Source organism: Hemitrygon akajei, chromosome 6 (assembly GCF_048418815.1).
Source record: "Hemitrygon akajei chromosome 6, sHemAka1.3, whole genome shotgun sequence".
NCBI classification, from domain to species: domain Eukaryota; kingdom Metazoa; phylum Chordata; class Chondrichthyes; order Myliobatiformes; family Dasyatidae; genus Hemitrygon; species Hemitrygon akajei.
In genome coordinates, this window is record NC_133129.1 from 179,484,480 (window position 1) to 179,510,742 (window position 26,263).

A 26,263-nucleotide genomic window follows, 5' to 3' on the forward strand; every position below is an offset into this window, starting at 1 on the left:
GCCACCTTTCCCCTACCACCTTATTCTGGCTTCTTCCCCTTTCCTTTCCAGTCCTGTTGGAGGGTCTAGGCCTAAAACGTTGACTGTTTATTCCCCTCCACAGATACTGCCTAACCTGTTGAGTTCCTCCAGAATATTGTGTGTTTGGCCAATAGTTATTCATCTTTTAACATCTGGTGTACTGTTTATGGCACCTCATAGTGCATAAATTAGCTATCACCTTTTTTACAGATTACATGATTATAATACAAAAATAACACTTGGACATATTATGAGATTGGGAAATGTGCAAGAAAATTTGGGAGCTTCCCTAATGTACTAATTTGCAAAAGTGTGTGGCAGACAGGAAGGGACTTGGGAATCCTTGTGCAGGATTCCCTGAAGGTCAACTTGCAGGCTGAGTCATTGGTAAAGAAGGCAAATGCAAGGTTAGAATTCATATCAAGAGGACTAAAATACAAAAGCAAGGATATAATGCTGACGCTTCATAAGGCATTGGTCAGATGACACTTGGAGGATTGTGAGCAGTTTTGGGCCTCTTATCTAAGAAAGGATGTGCTGGCATTGGAGATGATCCAGGGAGGTTCACAAGAATGATTCTGGGAATGGAAGGGCTAACACATGAGGAGCAATGAATTATTCTGGGCCTGTAGTTGCTGGAGTTTGGAAGAATGAAAGGGATGTCGCTGAAACCTATTGAATATGAGGCCTAGATAGAGTGGGTGGGTGAGGATGGTTCCTATAGTGGGAGAAGTCTAGGACCGGAGGGTACAGCTTCAGAATACAAGGACATCCTATTAGAACAGAGATGAGGAGGAATTTCTTTAGCCAGGGGGCGGTGAATCTGAGGAATTAATTGCTATAGACTGCTGTGGAGGCCAAGTCATTAGATGCATTAAAGCAGAGGTTGATATGCTCTTGATTAGTAAGATCATCAAAAGTTACAAAGAGAAGGCAGGAGAATGGGGTTGAGTGGGATAAAAAGTCAAAATGATGGAATAGTGGAGCAGACTCAATGGGCTGAATGGTATAATTCTGCTCCTATGTCTTAAATACAGTACTGGCGATGAATACAGAGGATATGTTTCCGACGTGGCCAGGTCCCTAGCATCAAGATACTTTTTGAGACAACTGGTATATTTGTATATGTATTTATTTTATTTCATACATCCAAGGGAGTAAAAATCTTTATGTTGTGTCTCTATTGCAATGTCCAACCAACAAAGAGGGGAAATGTGGAAATATTGCCCAAACACTAAGATTGTATACATAATTGTCTTATATACATATATGTGCAGTCAGATACACAATCCAATCAATGTACAGTCAGATATGCAATTAGTTCAATGGGTATTGATAAATCTAATGGCCTGGTGAAAAAAGCTGTTCCAGAGACTGTTGCAGTACAGTTTGCCAGATGGTAGCAGCTGAAACAGTTTGTGATGGGGGTGGCTGGAGTCCCTGATGATCCTCCAGGTCCTTTTTACACACCTGCTGCTAAAATGTCTGTAAGGAGTTTGTACGTTCTCCCCATGACTGCATGTGAATCCTCTGGCTGCTCCGGTTTCATCCCACAGTCCAAAGACATACCAGTCAGTAGGTTAATTGGTCATTGTAAATTGTATCAAAATTAGGCTATGGTTAAATCGGGGGTTGCTGTGAGGTGCAGATTGAAGGGCTGGAAGGATGTACTCTGTGCTGTATTTAAGTCAGTAAACAAATGTTTTAAATAAAAAACAGTTACATGTAAAAGAAGTAAGTAACCACTTTAAGAATTTTTCAAGTAGATTATGAAGTTCTGAATGACATTATCCAGTTAATTTATACTGATTTCATCACGATTGTAGCGTAAATACAGACCCATTTTTCACAAGCAAGGCTGCTGTAACCAGCCCAGCAGAGTGAATTTATTGGCGTATTGTAGTGCAACCACTGAAAACATTTTATATTGCAGTTGTTCTTTGGGCTGTATAATCTGGCCTTTATCTGGATTACCCATCACAATGATTTTATTGCATTCTCTGCTAGAGCTCATCTTTTCATTGTGTACATCCTAGTCTCCTCGACATTTTAGCAAGGCCCTGACTAACTGATCTTTGATCTGATGTCTTCATTCAGGAAAGCACCAGGTAGTCTATTTCAGATGCAAATCCTCAGTGAGGCCCCAGTAGTATTTTCTAAGACAGCAAAGAGAAGAAACAAAGTTTTTAGGACCCACTCAGAGAATCCCAGGGCACACTGGTATCCTTAATCCACAACACTATATGGATTAAGGTGGGGGATAACCATTTTTTTAAATTCACAAGAAAGAGTACTGCTTCTACAAGCTGGGTGGGGACAGAACTTACTATAATAAAACAGTGTGTAATAAAAGCATGTTATGTGTTGGAGAGTTGTGAATAGGCCTCGCTTTACAAATTCCCAGGCCCTGTGGGAAGATTGCTAAGGCCTACCTGAAATAACTAGCTGCGAGTAATCTGGCTTAGTTGAATGGCTAGGGCAGAGCTTTTCTTTCCTCAGAAGTTGTAAAGTTGATAAATTTATTATTAAAGGCAATACAACTTGTGCTCGTCTCTGCTTAAGCATGGAATGGCAGGGAGAGGGGAACAGGCAGAAGCTGTCAGATAGCAGACTGCTGGCTTTCAGTCTACTGTCGGCTGCTAAATGTTTCTAATTGCAACACTAATGTGTTAGAAATCTCAGATTCAAGATGAACCTAGGCAGAAAATTGATTTCATGCTGTGACAGCTTATATATTGCCCCAAGTACACAAACATGTCATTGAGAAGCTTTTGCATCCCACAATTTTGTTTACAGATGAATTGCAGTTACTTTAGTAACCTTGGATAAAAGGACTTTTTTTGGTTTTTAAGAGCTCCTGCAGAGTATGCCACTAGTGGACATGTTTCTGTCTACATTATAGAGCAATCTGCAAGATAACAGTGCAGCGCCTTTGCAATAAATGCCAATGAATCATTCACGTTTCAAGAGCTTATTTAAATTTTAAACCTGACATCGCTTCTGATTTGTGCAACTATCTGTAGAAATAACTGGGACTTACAAGCATGGAAGAACTAGCTGGTGGGCCTTAAGGGGGCTATTGAGCCTGCGGTCATTTTATGTCACTTGTACGTTATCTTCACAATGATTAGATTGCTATGACAATGAAGCTGATACATTCTCAAGTGCTTTCTTTACTCATTTAGCACATGGATAAGCAAGTCAATTGCTTGATTCAGTGCTTTCCAATTGACAGATCATACTACCTCTGTCAAATCTTGTTCAACCATATTTGATTCAGTAGCGGGTTTCGCTTTCTAGTGGCAGTACTTAGAATTTAGATGGGATGAATGCAAGCTAATATGCTTTCCATGTTATAACCTACTACTTAGGTCAGAAAACTTCCACACGGCAGCACTAAAAACTTAATTTTAAATTTTAAAACTCAATTAAGAAATAAAGCATAATCTGAACATTAAAAATATCAAAAACAAAGATATATAAGTACACATCTGAAACATGGAGATTGAATATAAAATAAAGTAGATTTGCTTTGTCACACGTACATCGAAACATACAGTAAAATGCGTTGTTTACGTTAACTACCAACAGAGTCCGAGGATGTGCTGGGGGCAGCCCACAAATGTCACCGTGATTCCGGCACCAACATAACATGTCCTCAACTTACTAACCTTTAACTCCTCCATCTTTGGAATGAGGAAGAATACCAGAGGAAACCCATGTGGTCTCCTTACTTAAAGCAGTGGGAATTGAACCCTAATCTTACTGATGGCGCTGTAAAGTATTAGGCTAAGCACTACACTACATTGTCACCCATGGTATATCACTGCAGGCAATTATATATTGAAGCTGTAAAATATATATCCATTTTTAATTGAAACACTTGGGCATGAATTCAGCAAAGTTTATTATGAACTAGTTGATAGCAATGGTATTACAACTTGGGGCATTCCACAGTTCAGAGTTCAATTCCAGCACATCTTTAAGAAGTTTGTACGTTCTCCCTGTGAACCGTGTAGGTTTCCTCCAGGTGCTCTGGTTTCCTTCCATAGTCCACCAGTTAGCAGGATAATTGGTCATTGTAAATTGTCCTGTGATTAGGGTAGTCTTAAATAGGTGGGTTGCTGGGCAGAGCAGCTCACTGGGCCAGAAGGGCCTGTTCTGCACTTTATCTCTAAATAAAACGTTTGATTCTGTCACTGTGAAACACTGAAGATAAAACCTCAAAGTTGGAAAAAAAGTATTAGTTTATCTCCTCATCACTGTAAAATCTAATACATATCATTGAGGTGACATCAGGAAGCTCCATTCCACTGAAGCAAGTGTGGACGGTGAATGGGAAGCAGAACTCCTTTGATGTCACTTTAGGAGGAATTCAACACTGATATGTGTTCACAGTAAGTACAACTGTACTGCTTTTCTCAAAAATATTGATAACAGGTAAACACTTTTCTTTAGATTACTAAAGAATCTGTGACAAATTAGTGGAAAACTAATTGCATTGAAAGTTTAGAAATGAACTTCATGCATTCAATTATTGACTTTGGAAAAGCTTGTGAAATAACCAGCATTCTTTTGAGTTATGTTGAGAGGGCTTCAGAGGTTAATTTAAGTTTAAAAAAACATTTATTCACTTATACATTTAGATGAAACATTTTATTTTAATTTGTAACATGCTGCTATATTAATAGGTCTGAACAAAATGAATTATTTAGTTGGTATGCACTTTATGATAATACATGAAGAAACCAAAAGCTATTTACATTTGAATAGGGCATGTAAAACCAGTACTCCTCTGCTAAATATGTACCAGTAATTTCACACTGTGAAATGGACTAAAGCCAGCACAAAGCATGGATGAAATGTGACTTTGGGGATAAATTACGCTTGTCCTATAAGCAAAATAATTTTTAAAAATGTCTCTTTAGCCTGAAATTTTGAACATTTTTTAAAAGTTGCATTTTACTTTCCACTAGCTTCCTGAGACTGGACATATACTGTAATGGTTTTTGGTATCCTGATCTATGACCTTGGAAGAATGCTTACCAAATGTATAACCTGCTTTTTTTCGATCTTATTAACACAACAATGCCCTGTAAAGTGAATTTAAATTATTAATTCAAGTATGCAGAATACATTAACCTCCTAACACAGTGTTCCATTTTGTTCCAGCCATAAAAGGAGTTGATTCGCTGCCACACAAAGTTGGAAAGAAAGGCATCCACACCCATCTACTTGTCTTTTGACTACTTCTAGTAGAGCTTCACAACATGTGAAAGATAATATTTGCCAAGGATTTCCTCCTTTCATCCTACTGACTGCTGGCCACTGGCATCTTTTAATGGTAGGGAGGAGGGAAGAAAATGAAGGAATAAGGAGATTTTGCAAAGGAGGGGGTTGTAATATAATTGACTCCTATTAATATGTTTGTGTGTGAAGTTGATAATTTCACTATTCATGTACAGAACTTAAATTAACAATTTTACAGGGAAATAGGTTCTTGTTTGCAATTTATTGACATTTAAAATAGCTTACACCAGAAGTTCCCAGAGAAAATACCAAACTGAATTCTCCACAATGTGTAAAAATGCTTTTATACATTGGAAAGATATTATTTCTCTTTAAACTTAATCAGAACAAAGAGTCAATCACAGTCCAGATGAAGCATAGGAGCGAATTCTGAAGAGATCCCCAAATATATCATCAGGATAGCAGAATTTCAGTATAAAGGACACTGTTTTGTTGTTTAATTGAGGTACATTAAATAAAATGCCTGAGACAGAAAAGACAATAAAGACCTATTTCACTGTAGGAAGACCAAAGCTTGGGACATAGATTTAAAGCAATGGATGAAAGGAGCAGAGGAAAGAAAATCATCCAACCAATGGTAAGGTGAGGAACATACTGCCTGAAAGGGTGGAGTTTGAAATTTTAATATGTTTAAAAAGATAAACTGGTGAACAAATCAGATCTGAATGGTCAGTACGTTCCTGGGCTTTTTCACAAGTTGGGGGTCTGCTCTCCTCACTTTACATATATGACTGTGTGGCTAAACATGGATCCAGTGCTATATTTAAGTTTGCTGACAACACCACTGTCATTGGCCGAATCAAAGGTGGGAACGAATCAATATATGGGAAGGAGATTGAGTGGTGCCACAACAACAACCTCTTACTCAATGTTAGCAAGTCCAAGGAGCTGATTATTGAATTCAGGAGGAGGAAATGGGACCTCTATAAGCCAGTTCTCATCGGGGGAACAGAGGTGGAAATTTAAATTCCTTCATGCTGTGATTTCAGAGGACCTGTCCTGGGCCCCGCACATAATTGCAATTACTAAGAGAGCACAGCAGCCCCTGTACTTCCTCAGAAGTTTGCGAAGATTTGACATGAAATCTAAAACTTTGATAAACTTCTATAGGTGTGTGGTAGAGTATAGTCACTGACTACATCACAGTCTGGTATGGAAATACCAATGGCAGTGAACGGAAAATCCACTAAAAGTAGTGGATACGGCCCAGTCCATCACTGGCAAAACCCTCCCCACCACTGAGCACATCTACATGGAGGTTTGTCGCAGGAAAGCAGCACTCATCGTCAGGGATCCCCACCATCCAGGCCAGGCTCTCTTCCTGCTGCTGACATCAGGAAGCGGTTACAGGAGCTCCAGGACTCATACCACCAGATTCAGGAACAGTTATTACCTCTCAACCATCAGGCTCCTGAATAAAAGGGGATAACTCCACTCAACTTCACTTGCCTCATCATTAAAAAGTTCCCAAAATGATGAACTCACTTTCAAGGACTCTTTATCTTATGTTCTCAATATTTATTGCTTATTTATTACTAATTATTATATTTTCTTTTGTATCAGCAGTTTGTTGTTTTTTGCATACTTCTTGTCTGCCCTGTTGGACACGGTCTTTCATTGATTCTATTATGGTTATTGAATTTATTGAGTATACTCACAAAAATGAATATCAGGGTTGTATATAGTAACACATATGCACTTTGATAATAAATTTACTCTGAACTTTGGGAATGGCATATAATGTAGACTTAATTATATACTTCTTTCATTTGATTCTGTTTTAAAGAGGGCAGAGAAGATTTAAAAGTATTCTGTCAGGACTTGGTCAGAGTTACAGGGAGAGGCAGAACAGAAAAGGATTTTATTCTTTGGAACGTAGAAAACTGTGAAGTCTAAGAATTTCACATTGTAAAACGTACACATTCTTCGATACTAAACGGAACCATTTGAAACAGAAGGGCAATCTTCTGTTGTACAAAAGTGTTGTACAAAATTATGAGGGCTATAGATAGGATAAAGGCATAGTCTTTTGCACAAGGAAAGGGAACGAAAAGCTAGAGGGCACTGGTTTAAGATTTAAAAGGGACCTGAGGGGCAACTTCAAAGGATGCAAAGAATGGTGTCAAAAATGGAAGGACCAGCCAAAGAAAGAGGTTCAGGCAGGTACAATAACAACATTTGAAAGATATTTGGATATGTACATAGATAAGAAGCGTTTAGAGGGTTATGGGCCAAACGGGTAAATGGGACTAGCTTAGTGGGCACCATGGTCAGCATGGGCAAACTGAACCAAAGGGCCTGTTTTTGTTCATTATTACTTAGGAGGCAAATGATAAAATAGGCCAAAGTCAGCATTGTTTCCTTGAGGGGAAACATTGCTTGACAAATCTGTTGGAATTTCTTGAGGAAATATCAGGCAGGATAGACAAAGGAAAATCAATGGATGTTGTTTACCTGGATTTTTAGACGGCTTGTCACAATGTGCTACACAGAAGGCTGCTTAACAAGATAAGAGCCCATGGTATTACAGGAAAGATAGCAGCATGGATAGAGGATCAGCTGACTGGCAGGAGGCAAAGAGTGGGAATAAAGGGAGCTTTTTCTAGTTGGCTGTCAGTGACTAGTCATGTTCTGCAGGACTTGGTATTGAGCCTGCTTTTATTAACGTTATACAGTATGTCAGTGATTTGGAGGATGGAATTGATAGCTTTGTGGCTAAGTCTGCAGACAATACAAAGGTAGGTACAGAAGCAAGTAGTATTGAGGAAGCAGGGACTGCAGAAGGACTTGGATAGATTGGGAGAATGGGCAAAGAAGTGGTAAATGAAATATTGGGCAGGGAAGTGTATGGTCATGCACTTTGGTAGAAGGAATAAAGGCGTAGGCTATTTTCTAAATGGGGAGAAAATTAAAATAAAAGAGGTGCAAAGAGATTTGGGAGTCCTTGTGCAGGATTCCCTAAGTGTTCATTTGCAAGTTGAATTGGTGGTAAGGAAGGCAAATGCAACAACAGAATTCATTTTGAGAGGACCAGCATATAAGTGCAATGATGTTGCCCATGGTGGGTGAGTCTAGGACCAGATGGCACAGCCATAGAATGGAGGAATGTCCATTTAGATCAGAGATGAGGATGAATATCTTTAGCCAGAGTGTCATAAATCTGTGGAATTTACTGCCACAGATGGCTGTGGAAGCCAAAACAATGAGTATATTTAAAGCAGAGATTGATAGGTTCTTGATTAGTCAGGGTATCAAAGGTTATGGGGAGAAGGCAGGAGAATGGATTTGAGAGGAATAATAAATCAGCTATGATGGAGTGATGGAGCAGACTCGATGGTTGAGTGGCCTAATTCTGCTGCTATGTCTTATAGTCTTGCCTAATGGCTCTAAATCACGACAGTACCTGTACTTTTGGCAAGTTTTGGTATCGCCATGCTATTGACATGGAACTCTGGAGTGCAGATGAAGAAGTGATATCAACTGAATTGGACTCCTCTTTGTTAGATTCCTCAGTCTCGATCACATCATCAAGCAGAGGGGCAGGGAGCTCCTATTTGAAACAAGAAAAAACTTCTAAAATTCTCATTTTGCAACATCTTACATCTTGTCAACATTAAATATAACAGACTAATGTAATTACAAAATTCTTTATGAGAAAGAAAATTATTGAAAATATTGATAAACTTATCAGAACTTGAAATATAATAGCAGCATGTAAATAGCAAAACTTCATCATTTTCTAATTTTAAGCTAAATTCCAAATGGTTTGGGGTGTAATGTGAAATCAGTGACAATTCAGAAATAAAAGTAATGTATGTTAATTATCATGTTTCATCTTGGTTTGGTTCATTCTCTAATCTACAATATGTAAAATTAGATAAGACAACAGTATTTTTGAATTTTGGAGAGAAAAAAACCAACGTGATTTTTCTCTGCATTCTGTAGTTTGGAAGAGTCTTAAAAAGTTTCTGTCCTTTGAAATTCAGTAAAACAAAGCAAGGCATTGTCTTCAAAATAACACAATTTAACACCTGCAACGTTTTCAGGCTGCATTGTCTTCATTAACCTCGATTATCCAAATGTCAATCAGTGATCCTTACAGATCATTTTTCTGGCAAAGATCATTAGGATAATTCCTGTTTAAGCATTCACCTAACTCCCAGGGCTGTCCATTGTTTCAGCTTTTGCAACTGACATAATCAGTGGCACCTGTTGCTGTTCCCTTGTACTGCACTGGTACAAACCAACGTTTGCAGTAAAGAAATCTCAAGAGCAAATGAACTCTTTCACACTAGTCACCTTCAATATAGCAACAGGATGAATCCAGTATCCCCTCTGACAATGCAGCTCCCTGTACCCAGTCACTCCAATAACATTGTACATTAATTTTCAATGTGCATTAACTTCACTTTAGAATGTGTGGTACATCAGACTTTCTCATTTCCTCTAATAAAGTAGCTGCTTGGCTACATCTATAGAGGGGAGTAAACAGTTGACATTTTCGCCAAGGCCCATTTTGAGACCCTTCAAAACGTCGACTTTTTATTCCCCTCCATGGATGCTGCCTGACTTGCTGTGTTCCTCTAGTATTTTGTGTGTGTTGTTCAAGATTTCCAGCATCAGCAAAATCTTGTGTTTATTCTTGGCCGCATGTTCAATAAAATATTAAGACAAATTTACTTGCTTAAAACATTTTAAAAAAGTATTTAAAAAGTGTCTATTCATAGATAGTGCAGTTCCTAGGATTATATTTTTAAAGTAACAAAACTCACTGCAAATTACTTTTAAATAAAAATAGAAAATGCTGGAAATACTCAGCAGATGAACTAGCATACATAGAGAGAGAAAGTGGATTAAAACTTTCAGATCAAGTTGCTAATCTTTTAGTTCCCATTAACTCTGCTTCTCACTCCACATATATTATGACTTGCTGAACATTCCCAGAATATTATAGTTTTATTTCAGAACTCCAGCGTTTGCCATTTTCTTTAATTAGGATTGCAGCAGTAGGAGACCATCTCCACTATTCATCAAGTGGAAAGGAGATTCCACACCACAAGGTTCAAGAACAGTTATTACCCTTTAACCATTAAGCTCCTGAACCAGAGAGGATTGGGTGGTCTCATGCTTTACAGTGACCCTGTTTCAATTCTTGTCGCTATCAATAAGGAATATGTACATTTTGCCTGTGACTACATGGGTTTCCTCCGGGTGCTTCGGTTTCCTCTCACATTCCAAAGACATACAGGTTAGCAGGTTATTTGGTCACATGGGTGTAACTGGGCAGCTTGGGGTTGCTGGGTCAGTTACCATGCAGCATCTCTAAATAAATAAACAACTTCACTCACTTTGACACTGACTGAATCCATAGCCTTTGAATCCACTTTCAAGGACTTCTCAACTCATGTTCTAATTTATTACTTATTTATTTATTACCTTTTTATTTGCACAGCTTGTACTTATTGGCTTTTTTGTCCTCATCTACTGCGAATAATTGTATGAAAATAAATCTCAGGGTAGTAATTTGTGACATATATGTACTGTGATAATAAATTTGAACTTTGAATCTTTGTGCCACTTTCCTGCACTATCCTCAAAGCCTCTGATTCCTTTAATATCAAATATCTGTTTCAGATGAACTCAGTAATTAGGTTGTCAGTGGCTTCTGCAGTAGTGATTCATCGCTATCTGAATGAAGGTATTTTTTCTTGTATCAGACCTACATTGCCCTTTTAAGAGACTGTGACCTTCAGCTAAACTTTTCATCCTGAGGTACATTCCCTATGGATCCACTCTACCCTTTAGGACGGGGCATAGTGAGTTTCGTGAGTTTAAGCTGTTTTCTTTTATTATGAAGAATACAGGCCTAGTCTACTCAGTCTCGTTGTGTATGACAAACAGAGCTAGTCTGTTGATTCTTTACTGTAATCCTCTATGTCAAAATATCCTCTTTTAGCTAAGGAAACTAAAACTGTACCTTACATTCACATTGACATGTTAAGATATTATAAGTGTCACTCTATTGCAAGCTGCATAATTTAACAAAGTATACTTCAAGTCTTAAGAATGGAAAAAAAATTATAGTCAATAACCCAATCAATAAAAAAATTCCAATCCAGTTGGTCAACTGTTTTACATTAAATGCGTATGACATTACAAAAAAAAAGTGACATGAAGATGGATTCAGATAATAATTAGATAATTTGCAAAAACTTATTCCTGACAAAGTATGACATTCATTTTGGAATGGGTCTCATCCACTGACATTTATAAGCTCTAAATTATGTTCTTAAGACTCAATTTTGCATTTACTTGTATCCCTGTATAAATCATTTACAACTAAATCTATCTATTAAATGGCCCATCTGAATTCCTCCATTAACCTTCTTTGTTTTGACAGGAAGGAAAAGCACCAGCACTGATACAATATGACCCTTCTTATAAGTAGAATTCTCCAGAGCCTAATAAAACTCAAAATATCCCATTCCACAATTAATGAGGCTTAACCTCACACCCTTCTAAGCTAGCTTAATTGCTTGTGAATTAGCAAAGTAAAGACACCGCATACCACCCTATTCTATTTAAAACAAAGGAGAAAACATTATGTTATGTAGCAGTTAAACTTCGATCATTGGCTTATGAGTAGGGGTAATACGTAATTCATAAGTGGCACTACTGAGACAAGAACTTTGATCTTTACAATCATACACTTACTTGGCTTTTCATAAACACAAGAGATCTGCAGATGCTGGAAATCCAGAGTAACACACATAAAGTGCTGGAGGAACACAACAGGGCAGGCAGAGTCCATGGAAAGTCCACGTTTCAGGCCAGACCTTTCGTCAGGGCTTATATGTGTTCACTCTCTGTGCGTTACTTTCAGCAATGGAATGAGTGGTAGACTTTTGAACTCTCTGATTTGCTCCATAACCTGAGCACTGAAGTAGCAGCTTAAATCAAATTAGGAGTTGGGTTCCTAAAAGGGTAAAAATTCAGCATGTACATGCATACTTTGACAATAAAGTGATACTTTGAACCTTTTGAACCTTTGATTTACAGAAATGTAATTTGCTGGTGTTCTGTTAGTGTGTAACTAATGGTATGAATTTTTCTTCAGCATCAGATATCTATCCAGAACAATAATCTCTGCTGTCAGCTTTTCCATTAAAAACAGCAAAAATTTCACTGTAGAATTATTAAGTTAACAATCCAGAAATAAAATTCAAATTCTACCATCACGGTAAGATAGCTTTACAAGAACAGTTTTTATAAGAAGCATCAGGGTCATTATAAGAGCAAACATGAGGAAATCTGCAGATGCTGGAAATTCAAACAACACACACAAAATGCTGGTGGAACACAGCAGGCCAGGCAGCATCTATAAGGAGAAGCACTATCAACGTTTTGGGCCGAGACCCTTCGTCAGGACTAACTGAAAGGAGAGATACTAAGAGATTTGAAAGTAGTGGGGGGAGGAGGAAATGCGAAATGATAGGAGACCTAAGGGGGTGGGATGAAGCTAAGAGCTGGAAAGGTGATTGGCGAAAGTGATACAGAGCTGGAGAAGGGAAAGGATCATGGGACAGGAGGCCTCGGGAGAAAGAAAGGGGGGGGGAAGCACCAGAGGGAGATGGAGAACAGGCAGAGTGATGGGCAGAGAGAGAGAAAAAAACTAAATATGTCAGGGATGGGGTAAGAAGGGAAGGAGGGGCATTAACGGAAATTAGAGAAGTCAATGTTCATGCCATCAGGTTGGAGGCTACCCAGCCGGTATATAAGGTGTTGTTCCTCCAACCTGAGTTTGGATTCATTTTGACAGTAGAGGAGGCCATGGATAGACATATCAGAATGGGAATGGGACGTGGAATTAAAATCTGTGGCCACTGGGAGATCCTGCTTTCTCTGGCAGACCGAGCGTAGGTGTTCAGCGAAACGGTCTCCCAGTCTGCGTCGGGTCTCACCAATATATAAAAGGGCACACCTTTCTCCTTTGGCTCCTCCCACTTCCTCCAAACCAAGGGTGTAGCCATGGGCACCCGTATGGGTCCCAGTTATGCCTGCCTTTTTGTTGGCTTTGTAGAACAGTCCATGTTCCAAGTCTATACTGGTATCCGTCCCCTTCTTTTCCTTCGCTACATCGACGACTGCATTGGCGCTGCCTCTTGCATGCATGCTGAGCTCATCGACTTCATTAACTTTGCCTCCAACTTTCACCCTGCCCTCAAATTTACCTGGTCCATTTCCGACACCTCCCTCCCCTTTCTTGATCTTTCTGTCTCCATCTCTGGAGATGGCTTATCTACTGATATCTACTATAAGCCTACAGATTCTCACAGCTACCTGGACTATTCCTCTTCCCACCCTGTCTCTTGCAAAAATGCTATCCCCTTCTCACAATTCCTCTGTCTCCGCCGCATCTGCTCTCAGGATGAGGCTTTTCATTCCAGGACGAAGATGTCTTCCTTTTTTAAACAAAGGGGCTTCCCTTCTTCCACCATCAACTCTGCTCTCAAACGCATTTCTCCCATTTCCTGCACATCTGCCCTCACCCCATCTGCCCGCCACCCCACTCGGGATAGGGTTCCCCTTGTCCTTACCTACCACCCCACCAGCCTCCAGGTCCAACGTATAATTCTCTGTAACTTCCGCCACCTCCAACGGGATCCCACTACCCAGCACATCTTTCCCTCCCCTCCCCTTTCTGCTTTCCGCAGGGATCGCTCCCTACGCGACTCCCTTGTCCACTCGACCCCCCTATCCCTTCCCACCGATCTCCCTCCTGGCACTTATCCTTGTAAACGGAACAAGTGCTACACCTGCCCTTACACTTCCTCTCTCACCACCATTCAGGGCCCCAGACAGTCCTTCTAGGTGAGGTGACACTTCACCTGTGATTCGGCTGGTATGGTATACTGCATCCGGTGCTCCCGGTGTGACCTTTTATATATTGGTGAGACCCGACGCAGACTGGGAGACCGTTCCGCTGAACACCTACGCTCAGTCCGCCAGAGAAAGCAGGATCTCCCAGTGGCCACACATTTTAATTCCACGTCCCATTCCCATTCTGATATGTCTATCCATGGCCTCCTCTACTGTCAAAATGAATCCAAACTCAGGTTGGAGGAACAACACCTTATATACCGGCTGGGTAGCCTCCAACCTGATGGCATGAACACTGACTTCTCTAATTTCCATTAATCCCCCTCCTCCCCTTCTTACCCCATCCCTGACATATTTAGTTTTTTTCTCTCTCTCTGCCCATCATTCTGCCTGTTCTCTATCTCCCTCTGGTGCTTCCCCCCCCCTTTCTTTCTCCCGAGGCCTCCCGTCCCATGATCCTTTCCCTTCTCCAGCTCTGTATCACTTTTGCCAATCACCTTTCCAGCTCTTAGCTTTATCCCACCCCCTCCGGTCTTCTCCTATCATTTCGCATTTCCCCCTCCCCCCACTACTTTCAAATCTCTTAGTATCTCTCCTTTCAGTTAGTCCTGACGAAGGGTCTCGGCCCGAAACGTCGACAGTGCTTCTCCTTATAGAAGCTGCCTGGCCTGCTGTGTTCCACTAGCATTTTGTGAAGGTCATTATAAAATTACTGGAAAGTTGTTACAATGAGGCAATACTCTTTTAAAAAAGGTGAGGCAGTTGTGGTACTAAAAAAAAAGGAATATAAAGCATTCATGAAGTTTGGCAGCATCTATGGAGCGTCCTAATGAAGGGTCTCACCCCAAATGTTGACTATTTGCTATCCCATGTCTCTCAGATCCGACTGCCAGCTCTTGGGTCCTTGGAGACTTCTTTTTCCTCTCACCCTACCCTCCCTGAACACCCTAACCCTCCTCTCTCCTCTGACACTACTAAACTCAGTCCCTCTTCTGATCCCATCTCTCATCTGTGCCAGGTCTTCACCATCCCCTCCAACGTTCCCCTCTCTGAGGCGGAACATTCTTTTCTCAGTAAGGGCCTCACTTTTGTCCCCATGTGCCAACACCTCCACAAGTTCCGTGGCCACCATGATACTGAGATTTTCTTCTGCTGCCTATCTCTGATCCTACTTCTTCAGCAAGGACTGTCCACCCTGTACTGATGACCTCTTCTCCTGTCTCCAACCCTCTACCTCTTCCTGGACACCCTGACCTGGTCTTCTGCCTGCTCTGGATGTTTTCCATTGCCAACTGCTGACGGGCCATCAACCATCTTGACTTCAACACTCCTCTCCCCAATTCCAACCTCATTCCTTCCAAACGCTCTGCTTTCCACTCCCTCTGCACTAATCCTAACCTCACCATCAAACCCGCAGATAAAGGGGGTTACCCCGGAACAGGATCCCACGAAGGAGCACCAGGCCATTGTCTCCCACACCATCAATGACCTTATTAGCTCTGGGGATCTCCCATCCACCGCCACCAAGCTCACAGCTCCTGCATCCTGCACCTCCCGTTTTTATCTCCCACTCAAGATCCACAAACCCGCTTGTTCAGGTAGACCCTTTGTTTCAGCTTGTTCCTGCTCCACTGAACTTATTCTCTGTATAACTCGACTCTGTCTTATTCTAGCCCCACCCCCAGTTCAGTCCCTTTCTACCTGCATCCATGACACTTCACACACGCTCTGGATCTTTTCAATGATTTCAAGTTTCCTGGCCCCCATCATCTTATTTTCACTGTGTATGTCCAGTCCCTATACACCTCCAGCCCCCACCAGGAAGGCCTCAAAGCTCTCCGTTTCATTCTGGTGTCCATCCTCCACTTTTCTTACACTACATAGACGACTGTGTTGGTGCTACATCCTGGACCGATGCTGAGCTTGTCGACTTCATCAATTTTGCCTCCAACTTCCACCATGCCTCAAATTTACCTGGTCCATTTCTGACACCTCCCTCCCCTTTTTTGATCTCACTGTCTGTATCTCTGGCGATAACTTAACTACTCATGTCTATTATAAACCCACAGACTCTCACAGCTACCTGGACTACACCTCTTCCCACCCTTTTACTTGTAAAAACGCCATCCCCTTCTCTCAATTCCTCCGTCTCCACCACATCTGCTCTCAGGATGAGCTTTTTCATTCCAGAACGATGGAGATGTAATCCTTTTTCAAAGAAAGGGGCTTCCCTTCATCTATCATCAACGCTGCTCTCAACTGCAACTCTTTCATTTCACGCAAGAATGCTCGTACCCCATTCTCTCAGCACTCTACCAGGGATAGGGTTCCTCTTGCCCTCACCTACCACCCACCAGCCTCTACGTCCAGCACATAATTCTCTGAATCTTCTACCATTTCCAATGGGATCCACCACCAAGCACATCTTTCCCTCCCCCCCCCCCCCCCCCCCGTAATTTCTGCTTTCTACAGCGATCGCTCCCTATGCAACTCCCTTGTCCATTCGACCCTCTCCACTGATCTCCCTTCCGGCACTTACCCTTGCAAGCAGAACAAGTACTACACCTGGCCTACACCTCCTCCCTCACTACCATTCAGGGCCCTAAACAGTCCTTCCAGGTGAGGCAACAATTCACCTGTGAGTTTGTTGGGGGTCATATACTCTGTGCAGTGCTCCCGTGTGGCCTCTTGTATATTGGTGAGACCTGATGTAGATTGGGGCACCTATGCTCCATCTGCCAGAAGAAGCGGGATCTCCCAGCAAGGCCACCCATTTTAATTCCACTTCCGATTCCCATTGTAAAATGTCTTTCCATAGCCTCCTCTACTGTTGTGATGAGGCCACACTCAGGTTGGAGGAGCAACACCTTATACTCTGTCTGAGTAGCCTCCAACCTGATGGCATGAACATCGATTTCTTGAACTTCTGGTAATGGCCACCACCACCCCCCCCCCCCCCCACCCCACCACACGCCCTCTCCTTCATGTCCCCATACCCTTTTCCCTCTCTCACCTTATCTCCTTACCTAACCATCGCCTCCTTTTGGTGCTCCTCACCCCTTTTCTTTCTTCCATGGCCTTCTGTTCTCTCCTGTCAGACTCCCCCTTCTCCAGCTCTGTATCTCTTTCACCAATCAACTTTCCAGCTCTTAACTTCATCCTTCCCCTTCCCGGTTTCACCTATTACTTTGTGTTTCTCTCTCCCCTTCCCCACTTTTTAAGTCTACTCATTTTTCCCCCAGTCCCGCCGAAGGGTCTCAGCCCGAAATGTTGACTCTACTTGTTTCAATTTATGCTGCCTGGCCTGCTGAGTTCCTCCAGTATTTCGCGTGTGTGATTTATTTAGCAATACAGCATGGAACAGGCCCTCCTGGCCCACCAAGCCATGCTGCCCAGCAACCCACCTATTTAGCACTAGCCTTAAACACAAAGTACACTGCAGATGCTGGGGTCAAAGCAACACGCACAACACGCTGGAGGAACTCTGCAGGTTGGGCAGCATCCATGGAAATGAGCAGTCAACTTTTCGGTTCAAGACCCTTCGTCAGGACTAGGCTTAACACAACAAAATTTGCAATGACAAATTTACTCACTAACTGGTACAGCTTTGGACTGTAGGAGGAAACCACAGCACCCAGAGGAAGCCCACACGGTCACAGGGGGAACATGCAAACTTCTTATGGATGGGGCTGGAATTGACCTCTGAACTCCAATGCCCTGAAGTGTAATAGCTTGTAAAACTGCAGGGAGACTAAGCAGATCAGGTGGTTTCATCTACAAATCTGTCCTTTTCAATTCTGACAAAGGGTCTCCAATTTTACTCTGTTTCTCTTCCCACAGATGTAGTCTGATCTGTTGAGCATTTACAGCATTTTCTGTTTCAATTTAACATACATGCTTAGCTTGTTAATGTAAATCTGTATCATGAAAGTACCAAGTAATAATATTCTCCAACAGTCAAACCACTTTCTCTTAACATACAAGAGAAAATCTGCAGACACCGGAAATCAAAGTAACACACAAAATGCTGGAGGAACTTAGCAGACCAGTCAGCATCTATGGAAAAGAGTAAACAGTGGACATTTTGGTTTGAGATCCTTCATCAGGGCTGGAAAAAGAGATTAGTCAGAGTAAGAAGGTAGGGAGAGGAGAGAAAGAGGTATTAGGTAGTAGGTGAAAGGAGAAGGGGGAGGGAGGGAGGCAAATACCGGAAGTTCAAGAAATTGTTCATCGATTTCTCGAACTTCCGGTCATTCACCCACCTTCTCCTTCACCATTCCCCATTTCCATTTCCCTCTCTCACTTTATCTCATTTCCTGCCCATCACCTCCCTCTGGTGCTCCTCCCTCTTCCCTTTCTCCCTTGGCTCTGTGTCCTTCCTTATCAGATTCTCCCTTCTCCAGCTCTTTATCTCTTTTACCAATTGACTTCCCAGCTCTTTACTTCACCCTTTTTATCAGTCCTGATGAAGGGTCTCAGCCTGAAACGCCGACTATTTACTCTTTTCCATAAATGCTGCCTGGCCTACTGAGTTCCTCCAGCATTTTTTTGTGTATAACTTTCTCTTAATATTTGATTGTATTACTTTTGTTTAATACCACACCCCATTATCAATCAGCATACTAACATACCATTAATACTTAACTGCACTATACCATGTACAGACTGCATTGCAGCAACATTCCTTAATTACTTAATAGGAATTTCTGAAGCTCCAAGATACATATGTAGAAAAGTTAGGCTTATGGGAACATGCCACCTCCAAGATCCCCTGAAAACTCTTGCCCTCCATTTCAAAATTATCATCAGGTCTTTGTCCTTGATTTCTTTACTTAAAATATCTTAATAATAAACACTGCAATAACATATGTAGCTCTGCTTCACTTTTCCAGGGCAATTGGGAATGGAGAAAATCTTGCAAACAATCCTCATAGATGAATGATTACCAAATATTGCCACATTACTACTGTAACTGTATTTCATTACATTTAAAATGTTTTGAGGTATTCTTACAATCATGAAATATATGCATTGAAGGCAATATGATTTTTCCAATTGCATAGTGAGAGCTAGGCCCAGGAACATTAGTAATCATCTAAAAATATAAACCATATTGTTTTGTAATAATGTAAAACAAGATGCATAATATTACTGACACTTTGACAATGGACTTGACATTATTCTGTATGGTGACAGAACTACAGCATTACAAAGCACTAATTTAATGCTAAGTCTAATTTAATGGAGCAATTCAATGCTATATGACTATCATCGATGTTATTATCTAAAACAAATTGCATGATGAGGAACATCCCAATATCAAAAAATGAGAGTTAGGTGTTTATATGCTCAGATGATAGCAGTCTTGTCTTTAAGTCAGAAGACTATGGTACAAGCCACAATCCAGAAATTTGAACACAAAAAAAACCTCCCATTATAGAACTGTAGTTCTGAGAGATGGTTGTTCTATTGGAGAGATCTTTTTTTAAAGTCTTTAAAATACAGTTCCTCTTCCCTTTTAGGCAAACATTAAAATTCAAATTAAATTTTTTAATCAAAGTACATATATGTCACCATATACTACCGAGATTCATTTTTCTTACATAGTAGAACAAAAATACATGAAAAACCAATGTGCGAAAGAAGACAAACTGTTGAAGTACAAAAAAAAGTAAGTAAATATTACTGAGAACATTTGTTGTAGAGTCCTTGAAAGTGGGTCCAAAAGTTCCGGAATCAGTTCAGCATTGAGGTGGAAAGTTAAAGATACTATGGAATCATTGAAAGAAGATAAATTATTTCCTAATATGCTGGTGAATATTTTTATCTCTCAACTAGCATCACAAAGTCTGTGCTGGTGGTGTAGTGGTATCAGCATCTGGACTTTGGAACAAGAGGTCTAGGGTCCAAATCCAGCCGACTCCTTGCACGCTTTCCATCTGTGCTGGGTTGAGCCTCAAGCTAGCAACTCCACCTCATTAAACAGATAAAATGCTAAAAGAGGCAAGATTGCCACCCGATTTGCCAATAAGGCACAGGGAGGAACTAGCATCACAAAAAAAAAATCGTATCACACTATCACACTTCCTTTTCAGGTTCATCCTTCATAAGAATATTAGTTGCATCTCAGAAGTACTTCATTGGCTTTGAATAGCTTTGGGAAATCCCAATGTCATGAAAGGTGGTTTATAAAGCAAATACTTTTCTTTAGGGCACTGCATTTAGCATACTTTGGCAGATTTGACTTTCCCTTCCTATTTATCTGAAGAATTCTAAAGATGTTTACATATACAGTGGCATGCAAAAGTTTGGGCACCCCTGGTCAAAATTTCTGTTACTGTGAATGGTTAAGTGAGTAGGGGATGAACTGATCTCCAAAAGTCATAAAGTTAAAGATGAAACATTCTTTTTAACATTTTAAGCAAGATTAGTGTATTATTTCTGTTTTGTACAATTTTAGAGTGAAAAAAAAGGAAAGGAGCACCATGCAAAAGTTTGGGCACCCCAAGAGATTTGAGCTCTCAGATAACTTTTACCAAGGTCTCAGACCTTAATTAGCTTGTTAGGGCTATGGCTTGTTCACAATCATCATTAGAAAAGGCCAGGTGATGCAAATTTCAAAGCTTTATAAATACCCTGACTTCTCAAACCATGTCCCAACAATCAACAGCCATGGGCTCCTCTAAGCATAAATGATGCCCACAAAGCAGGAGAAAGCTATAAGAAGATAGCAAAGCATTTTCAGGTAGCTGTTTCCTCAGTTCATAATATAATTAAGAAATGGCAGTTAACAGGAACAGTGGAGGTCAAGTTGAGGTCTGGAAGACCAAGAACATTTTCCAAGAGAACTACTCATAGGATTGCTAGAAAGGAAAATCAAAACCCCCGTTTGACTGCAAAAGACCTTCAGGAATATATAGCAGACTCTGGTGTGGTGGTGCACTGTTCTACTGTGCAGTGACACCTGCACAGATATAACCTTCATGGAAGAGTCATCAGAAGAAAACCTTTCCTGCATCCTCACCACAAAATTCAGTGTCAGAAGTTTGCAAAGGAACATCTAAACAAGCCTGATGCATTTTGGAAACAAGTCCTGTGGACTGATGAAGTTAAAATAGAACTTTTTGGCCGCAATGAGCAGAGGTATGTTTGGAGAAAAAAGGGTGCAGAATTTCATGAAAAGAACACCTCTCCAAATGTTAAGCACGGGGGTGGATCAATCATGCTTTGGCCGTCATATGCTTTTGCAGTCAGTGGCATGGGGAACATTTCACTGGTAGAGGGAAGAATGAATTCAATTAAATACCAGCAAATTCTGGAAGCAAACATCACACCATCTTAAAAAAAAGCTGAAGGTGAAAAGAGGATGACTTCTACAACAGGATAATGATCCTAACACACCTCAAAATCCACAATTGACTACCTCAAGAGGCACAAGCTGAAGGTTTTGCCATATCCCTCACAGTCCCCCAACCTAAACATCATCGAAAATCTGTGGATAGACCTCAAAAGAGCAGTGCATGCAAGACGGCTCAAAAATCTCACAGAACTAGAAGCCTTTTGCAAGGAAGAATGGGCGAAAATCTCTCAAACAAAAATTGAAAGACTCTTAGCTGGCTATAGAAAGCATTTAGTAAACACAAAGTACACTGCAGATGCTATGGTCAGATCAACACGTACAAACACGCTGGAGGAACTCAGCAGGTAGGGCAGCATCCGTGGAAACGAGCAGTCAACGTTTTGGGCCAAGACCCATTGTCAGGACTGAAGAAGGAGGGGGCAGGGGCCCCATAAAGAAGGTGGGGGGAGGGGGGAAGGTGCCAGGGGAAAAACCAATCTGAGGAAAGATCAAGGGGTGGGGGAGAGGAAGCAGGGAGGGGATAGGCAGGAAAGGTGAAGAAGGAATGTAAGGGGAAAGCACTATGGGTAGTACAAGGCGGCAGAAGCATGAGAGAGGTGATAGGCAGCTGGAAGAGGAGGCAGAGTGAAAGTGGGATGGGGAAGGGAGGGGGAGGCAATTACTGGAAGTTGGAGAATTCGATGTTCATACCAAGGGGCTGGAGACTACCCAGATGGTATATGAGGTGTTGCTCCTCCAACCTGAGTTTGGCCTCATCATGGCAGTAGAGGAGGCCATGTATAGACATATCCAAATGAGAATGTGAAGCAGAGTTGCAGTGGGTGGCGACTGGGAGATCCTGTCTGTTGTGGCGGACGGAGCGGAGGTTCTCGACGAAGCAGTCCCCCAATCTGCGTCTGGTCTCGCTGAAGTAGAGGAGGCTGCACTGGGAGAACCGGATGCAATAGATAACCCCAACAGACTCACAAGTGAAGTGTTGCCTCACCTGGAAGGACTGTTTGGGGCCCTGAATGGTGGTAAGAGGGGAGGTGTAGGGACAGGTGTAGCCCTTAGGCTTGCAGGGATAAGTGCCAGGTGGGAGATCTGTGGGGAGGGACGTGTGAACCAGGCAGTTGCGGAGGGAACAATCCCTGCGAAAAGCGGAGAGGGGTAGAGAGGGAAAGACGTGCTTAGTGGTGGGGTCCTGTTGAAGGTGGCGGAAGTTGTGGAGGATAATATGCTGGATCTGGAAGCATTTACAAGCTGTGATAGTTGCCAAAGGGGGTGTTACTAAGTACTGACCATGCAGGGTGCTCAAACTTTTGCTTTGGGCCCTTTTCCTTTGTTATTTTGAAACTGTAAAAGATGGAAATAAAAAAGTAATCTTGATTAAAATATTAAAGAAATGTGTCATCTTTAACTTTATGCCTTTTGGAAATCAGGTCATCTTTTACTCGCTTAGCTATTCACAGTAACAGAAATTTTGATTGGGGTGCCCAAACTTTTGCATGCCACTGAACCTACATGATTCAAAGCAGTGAATAAACTTTTCTAAACAACAACAGAGAAGTACCTGATTTGGTACCTGGGATGAGTTAATAATATTGTTGCTATTTTTTGAGAATTACTCACAAACATCTCAATACAACAGTCTACTTCTCTGAATAAGAATAAAGTCTTTTACTTCATTCTTTATTACTTATAAAAGTATTATTTCAAGAGTGCAACTCCATAAGCTGGAATCCAGCTCCAACCTTCTCATTCTTTTGTGATATTTAAGTTCCTATGTAATTTACCGATCACTCTATTTATATCTACTGTGTTATCAGTGAGGAATTGAAATATTGACTCTCAACATCTTATATCACACTTCCTGTGCTTATTTTAATGCTGCTTAATAAAACTGAGTTGAAACCAGATGAAGTGGGTTATCATAATATTAATCATTAATATTTAGAGGCAATATATACTAATATCATATTCAAAGCCAAATGCTATTTAGTAATATTTTCACTAAAACAGTACCTGCAATATTTCCTTGGGATGATCTTTGGCAGAAGCAATGAAAAGAGAATGTCCACAAATAATACCTTCTGCTACAAAATACTTCAGTAACATCCGTGAGTAGCTTTCATATTTGTCTTCTTCTGCAAAAATAACCACACAAAAACAATATTTAGATACTAATAAATAAAATTTCAACTATTTTCTGTATGGAGTAATTGTACAATTCCTTGCTGAACAATTGCCATCTTGGGGCTTACCATATCTATAAGGAAAGGCATATATTTTTAAGTTCAATTTCTCTGAAAACAATGGTTTTTGACCCTTATGGTATATCTGAGTTTTAAATACTTTACTATAATTAGACTAATTCAGAAAGTCTGACACCTAACAGAAGGCAGTCTTGTAACAAAACTGATCTCATTTACATTTTTGAAGAATAGATTTGGCATATAATACTTGCCAAGATAACTGGCAGGCAGTGAACCATGTTTCATAAAGTTGACTGTCAATAATCTTCTTGCCTTAAAATTATAATTTGAATTCCTTTCTTTACATAGTTTTATCCCCAATTTACATTATGATAATCCCACGAACTCTAACATATTTACACTGTGATGATCCATTTTCTTAAAATTTTTATACCACAGATCATTCAATTGTAAGAAAAACTTTGGCGTGATTCACAACAAAATTTTGCCAAGTATTTCTGAAAGGTATTATCTTATTTACTTACTAACATATTGTGCAACCCACTTGCATGCAAGTTATCGGGTCAGTCATTTGTGAGATATAAATTGTATCCCACTGTTCATTAGATATGCTCCATTTAGTTTTCATTAGAGCAACAAATATCCTTTGTTAATTTAAAAACAGATTTTTTTGGACTTTGACGTGTACGTATCTGCAAATTCATACACGGTAAATGGATGAATGTAGATTTAGTGAAATCAAAAGCCTTATACTTTTTGTTTATTTTGGGACACTCGGAATATGGCTAAAAATTGATGCATTTCTCCTTGTGTGACAGAACACTGCTTCTGCATTAAAAAGGTTAACAATCAACTCAAAGTCAATCTTTAAAAAAAAACTCCACAAAAACGCACTGACAATATTTTTGATGACTGTCAGCGGCTTCTGTAAAGAAAATGACAGCTCTACAATTTGTCATTTTTTGAATTGTCTATAGTAATTGAATTTTAAAAAAAGGTTTAATGACCTAGAAATCAGAGGACCAAGTAAGCCCCCAGATGGTATTCTTTTAGGCCTTTTGATGATATAAAAGTTAACAATAATAGATCACAACTGAAAGCTGCTACAAGGGTCTGACACATTTTTGGGTTAGAGGCCATTGCCATAGCCATTCCCTTATGTAGGCCGGCTCTGAAGATATTCCTTTTAATGAAACAACAATTGCTTTAAAATGGTCAGTGGCTATCTTAAGCTATTTTATATGAGTCACAAGCACCATAAGATTTGCAACTAAACATTTGTAGTTCTCAGCATTTACCTAGGGGCTTGTCAAAATATTTAAGTGCATTTTGATATATCCTTACTTTGACTTTTTTAATTAGAACCAGATCTTACTGTAAGTCATTCCCCCAAATCTGGAACATACATATAAAATTTGGAAAACATTTGATAATCCAAGCACATCATATTTACAATTTAGAGAGGATACCATTCTTTATTCCCTGATAAACATTTGCTTTTAGTTCATTGTTACACATAAAGTAACCCTTCAGGTACTTACTGTCAGTATGAACAAAATTCATTAAATGAATACAATGGGAGAAAAAGTACTCAATGCTATATCGATAAACAAGTGAAACCAAAACTGTTTTTACATTGCAGGAAATCCATTTACAAAAAAAATCTCTCACTGTCAGCATAAGAGAGTTTTGCATATTTACTTTGGGTTTGCTATTGTAAACATCAATTTAACCTAATAAGGTTAAACGTATGTGGTAAAACGGGTGCTTAGAGATTAAAGGATTATCTGAATGATCAAGATTTCCCTACATAAACAACAAGATCATACTGGACTCAGCTTGTGTGTCTTTATAGTGATGGTCAGGAACAGGAAACATGTACCAATGAAATGCACCTTCTCAGCTCAGTCTATCATGGAAACTTTCTGAATTTAATGATGAGCTTGGGGAGAAGAGAGAAACTGGATGCATCTACATCTGACCTCTAGAGCATTTGTTACTTCCTCAGCCATGAAGATTTGGGAAGCACTGTGGGCACAGTGACTAACTAGCAGTTTTCTCTACAAATCAGTATCAGTGCAAGCCTGCCCAGTAATCTTACAGTTAATGATGCAGACTGTAACTTAACTAGATTAACTTTCACTCTGTTCATTTGTGCATCAAATTAAGTTTTGTGTAGCCAGAGGTTTACCACATAAGGGCTAAAAGTATTTGTAGAACTGTAAAGATTGAGCAATATGAAGTATGCGAACACATAAACACAAGTTATTCATGCCAGTTCAAGAGACTGGCGGTTGCAGGGTAACAACTGTTCCTGAACCTGGAGATGTGGGACGCAAGGCTCCTGTACCTCCTACCTGATGGTAATGAGAAGACAGCATGACCTGCATAGTGGGGGTTCTTGATGATGGATGCAGCTTTCTTGTGGCAATGTTCTATGTAAATGTGCTTAATGGCTGGAATGGCTTTGCCTAAGATAGACTGGGCTGTATTCACC

At 40.4% G+C, this 26,263-nt stretch overlaps 1 protein-coding gene across 2 annotated transcripts in view; it reads right to left on the reverse strand.

The window, feature by feature from the left end:
* Nucleotides 1-26,263, reverse strand: part of elp4 (elongator acetyltransferase complex subunit 4) — a 232,292-nt gene that overhangs the window by 178,451 nt on the left and 27,578 nt on the right. For both annotated transcript variants that reach the window (XM_073049847.1, XM_073049846.1), the window contains exons 3-4: nucleotides 23,576-23,697; nucleotides 8,735-8,881 (exon numbers count right to left, since the gene is read on the reverse strand). In XM_073049847.1, coding sequence (XP_072905948.1) covers nucleotides 8,735-8,881; nucleotides 23,576-23,697 — 269 coding nt within the window. The remainder of the gene's footprint in view (nucleotides 1-8,734; nucleotides 8,882-23,575; nucleotides 23,698-26,263) is intronic.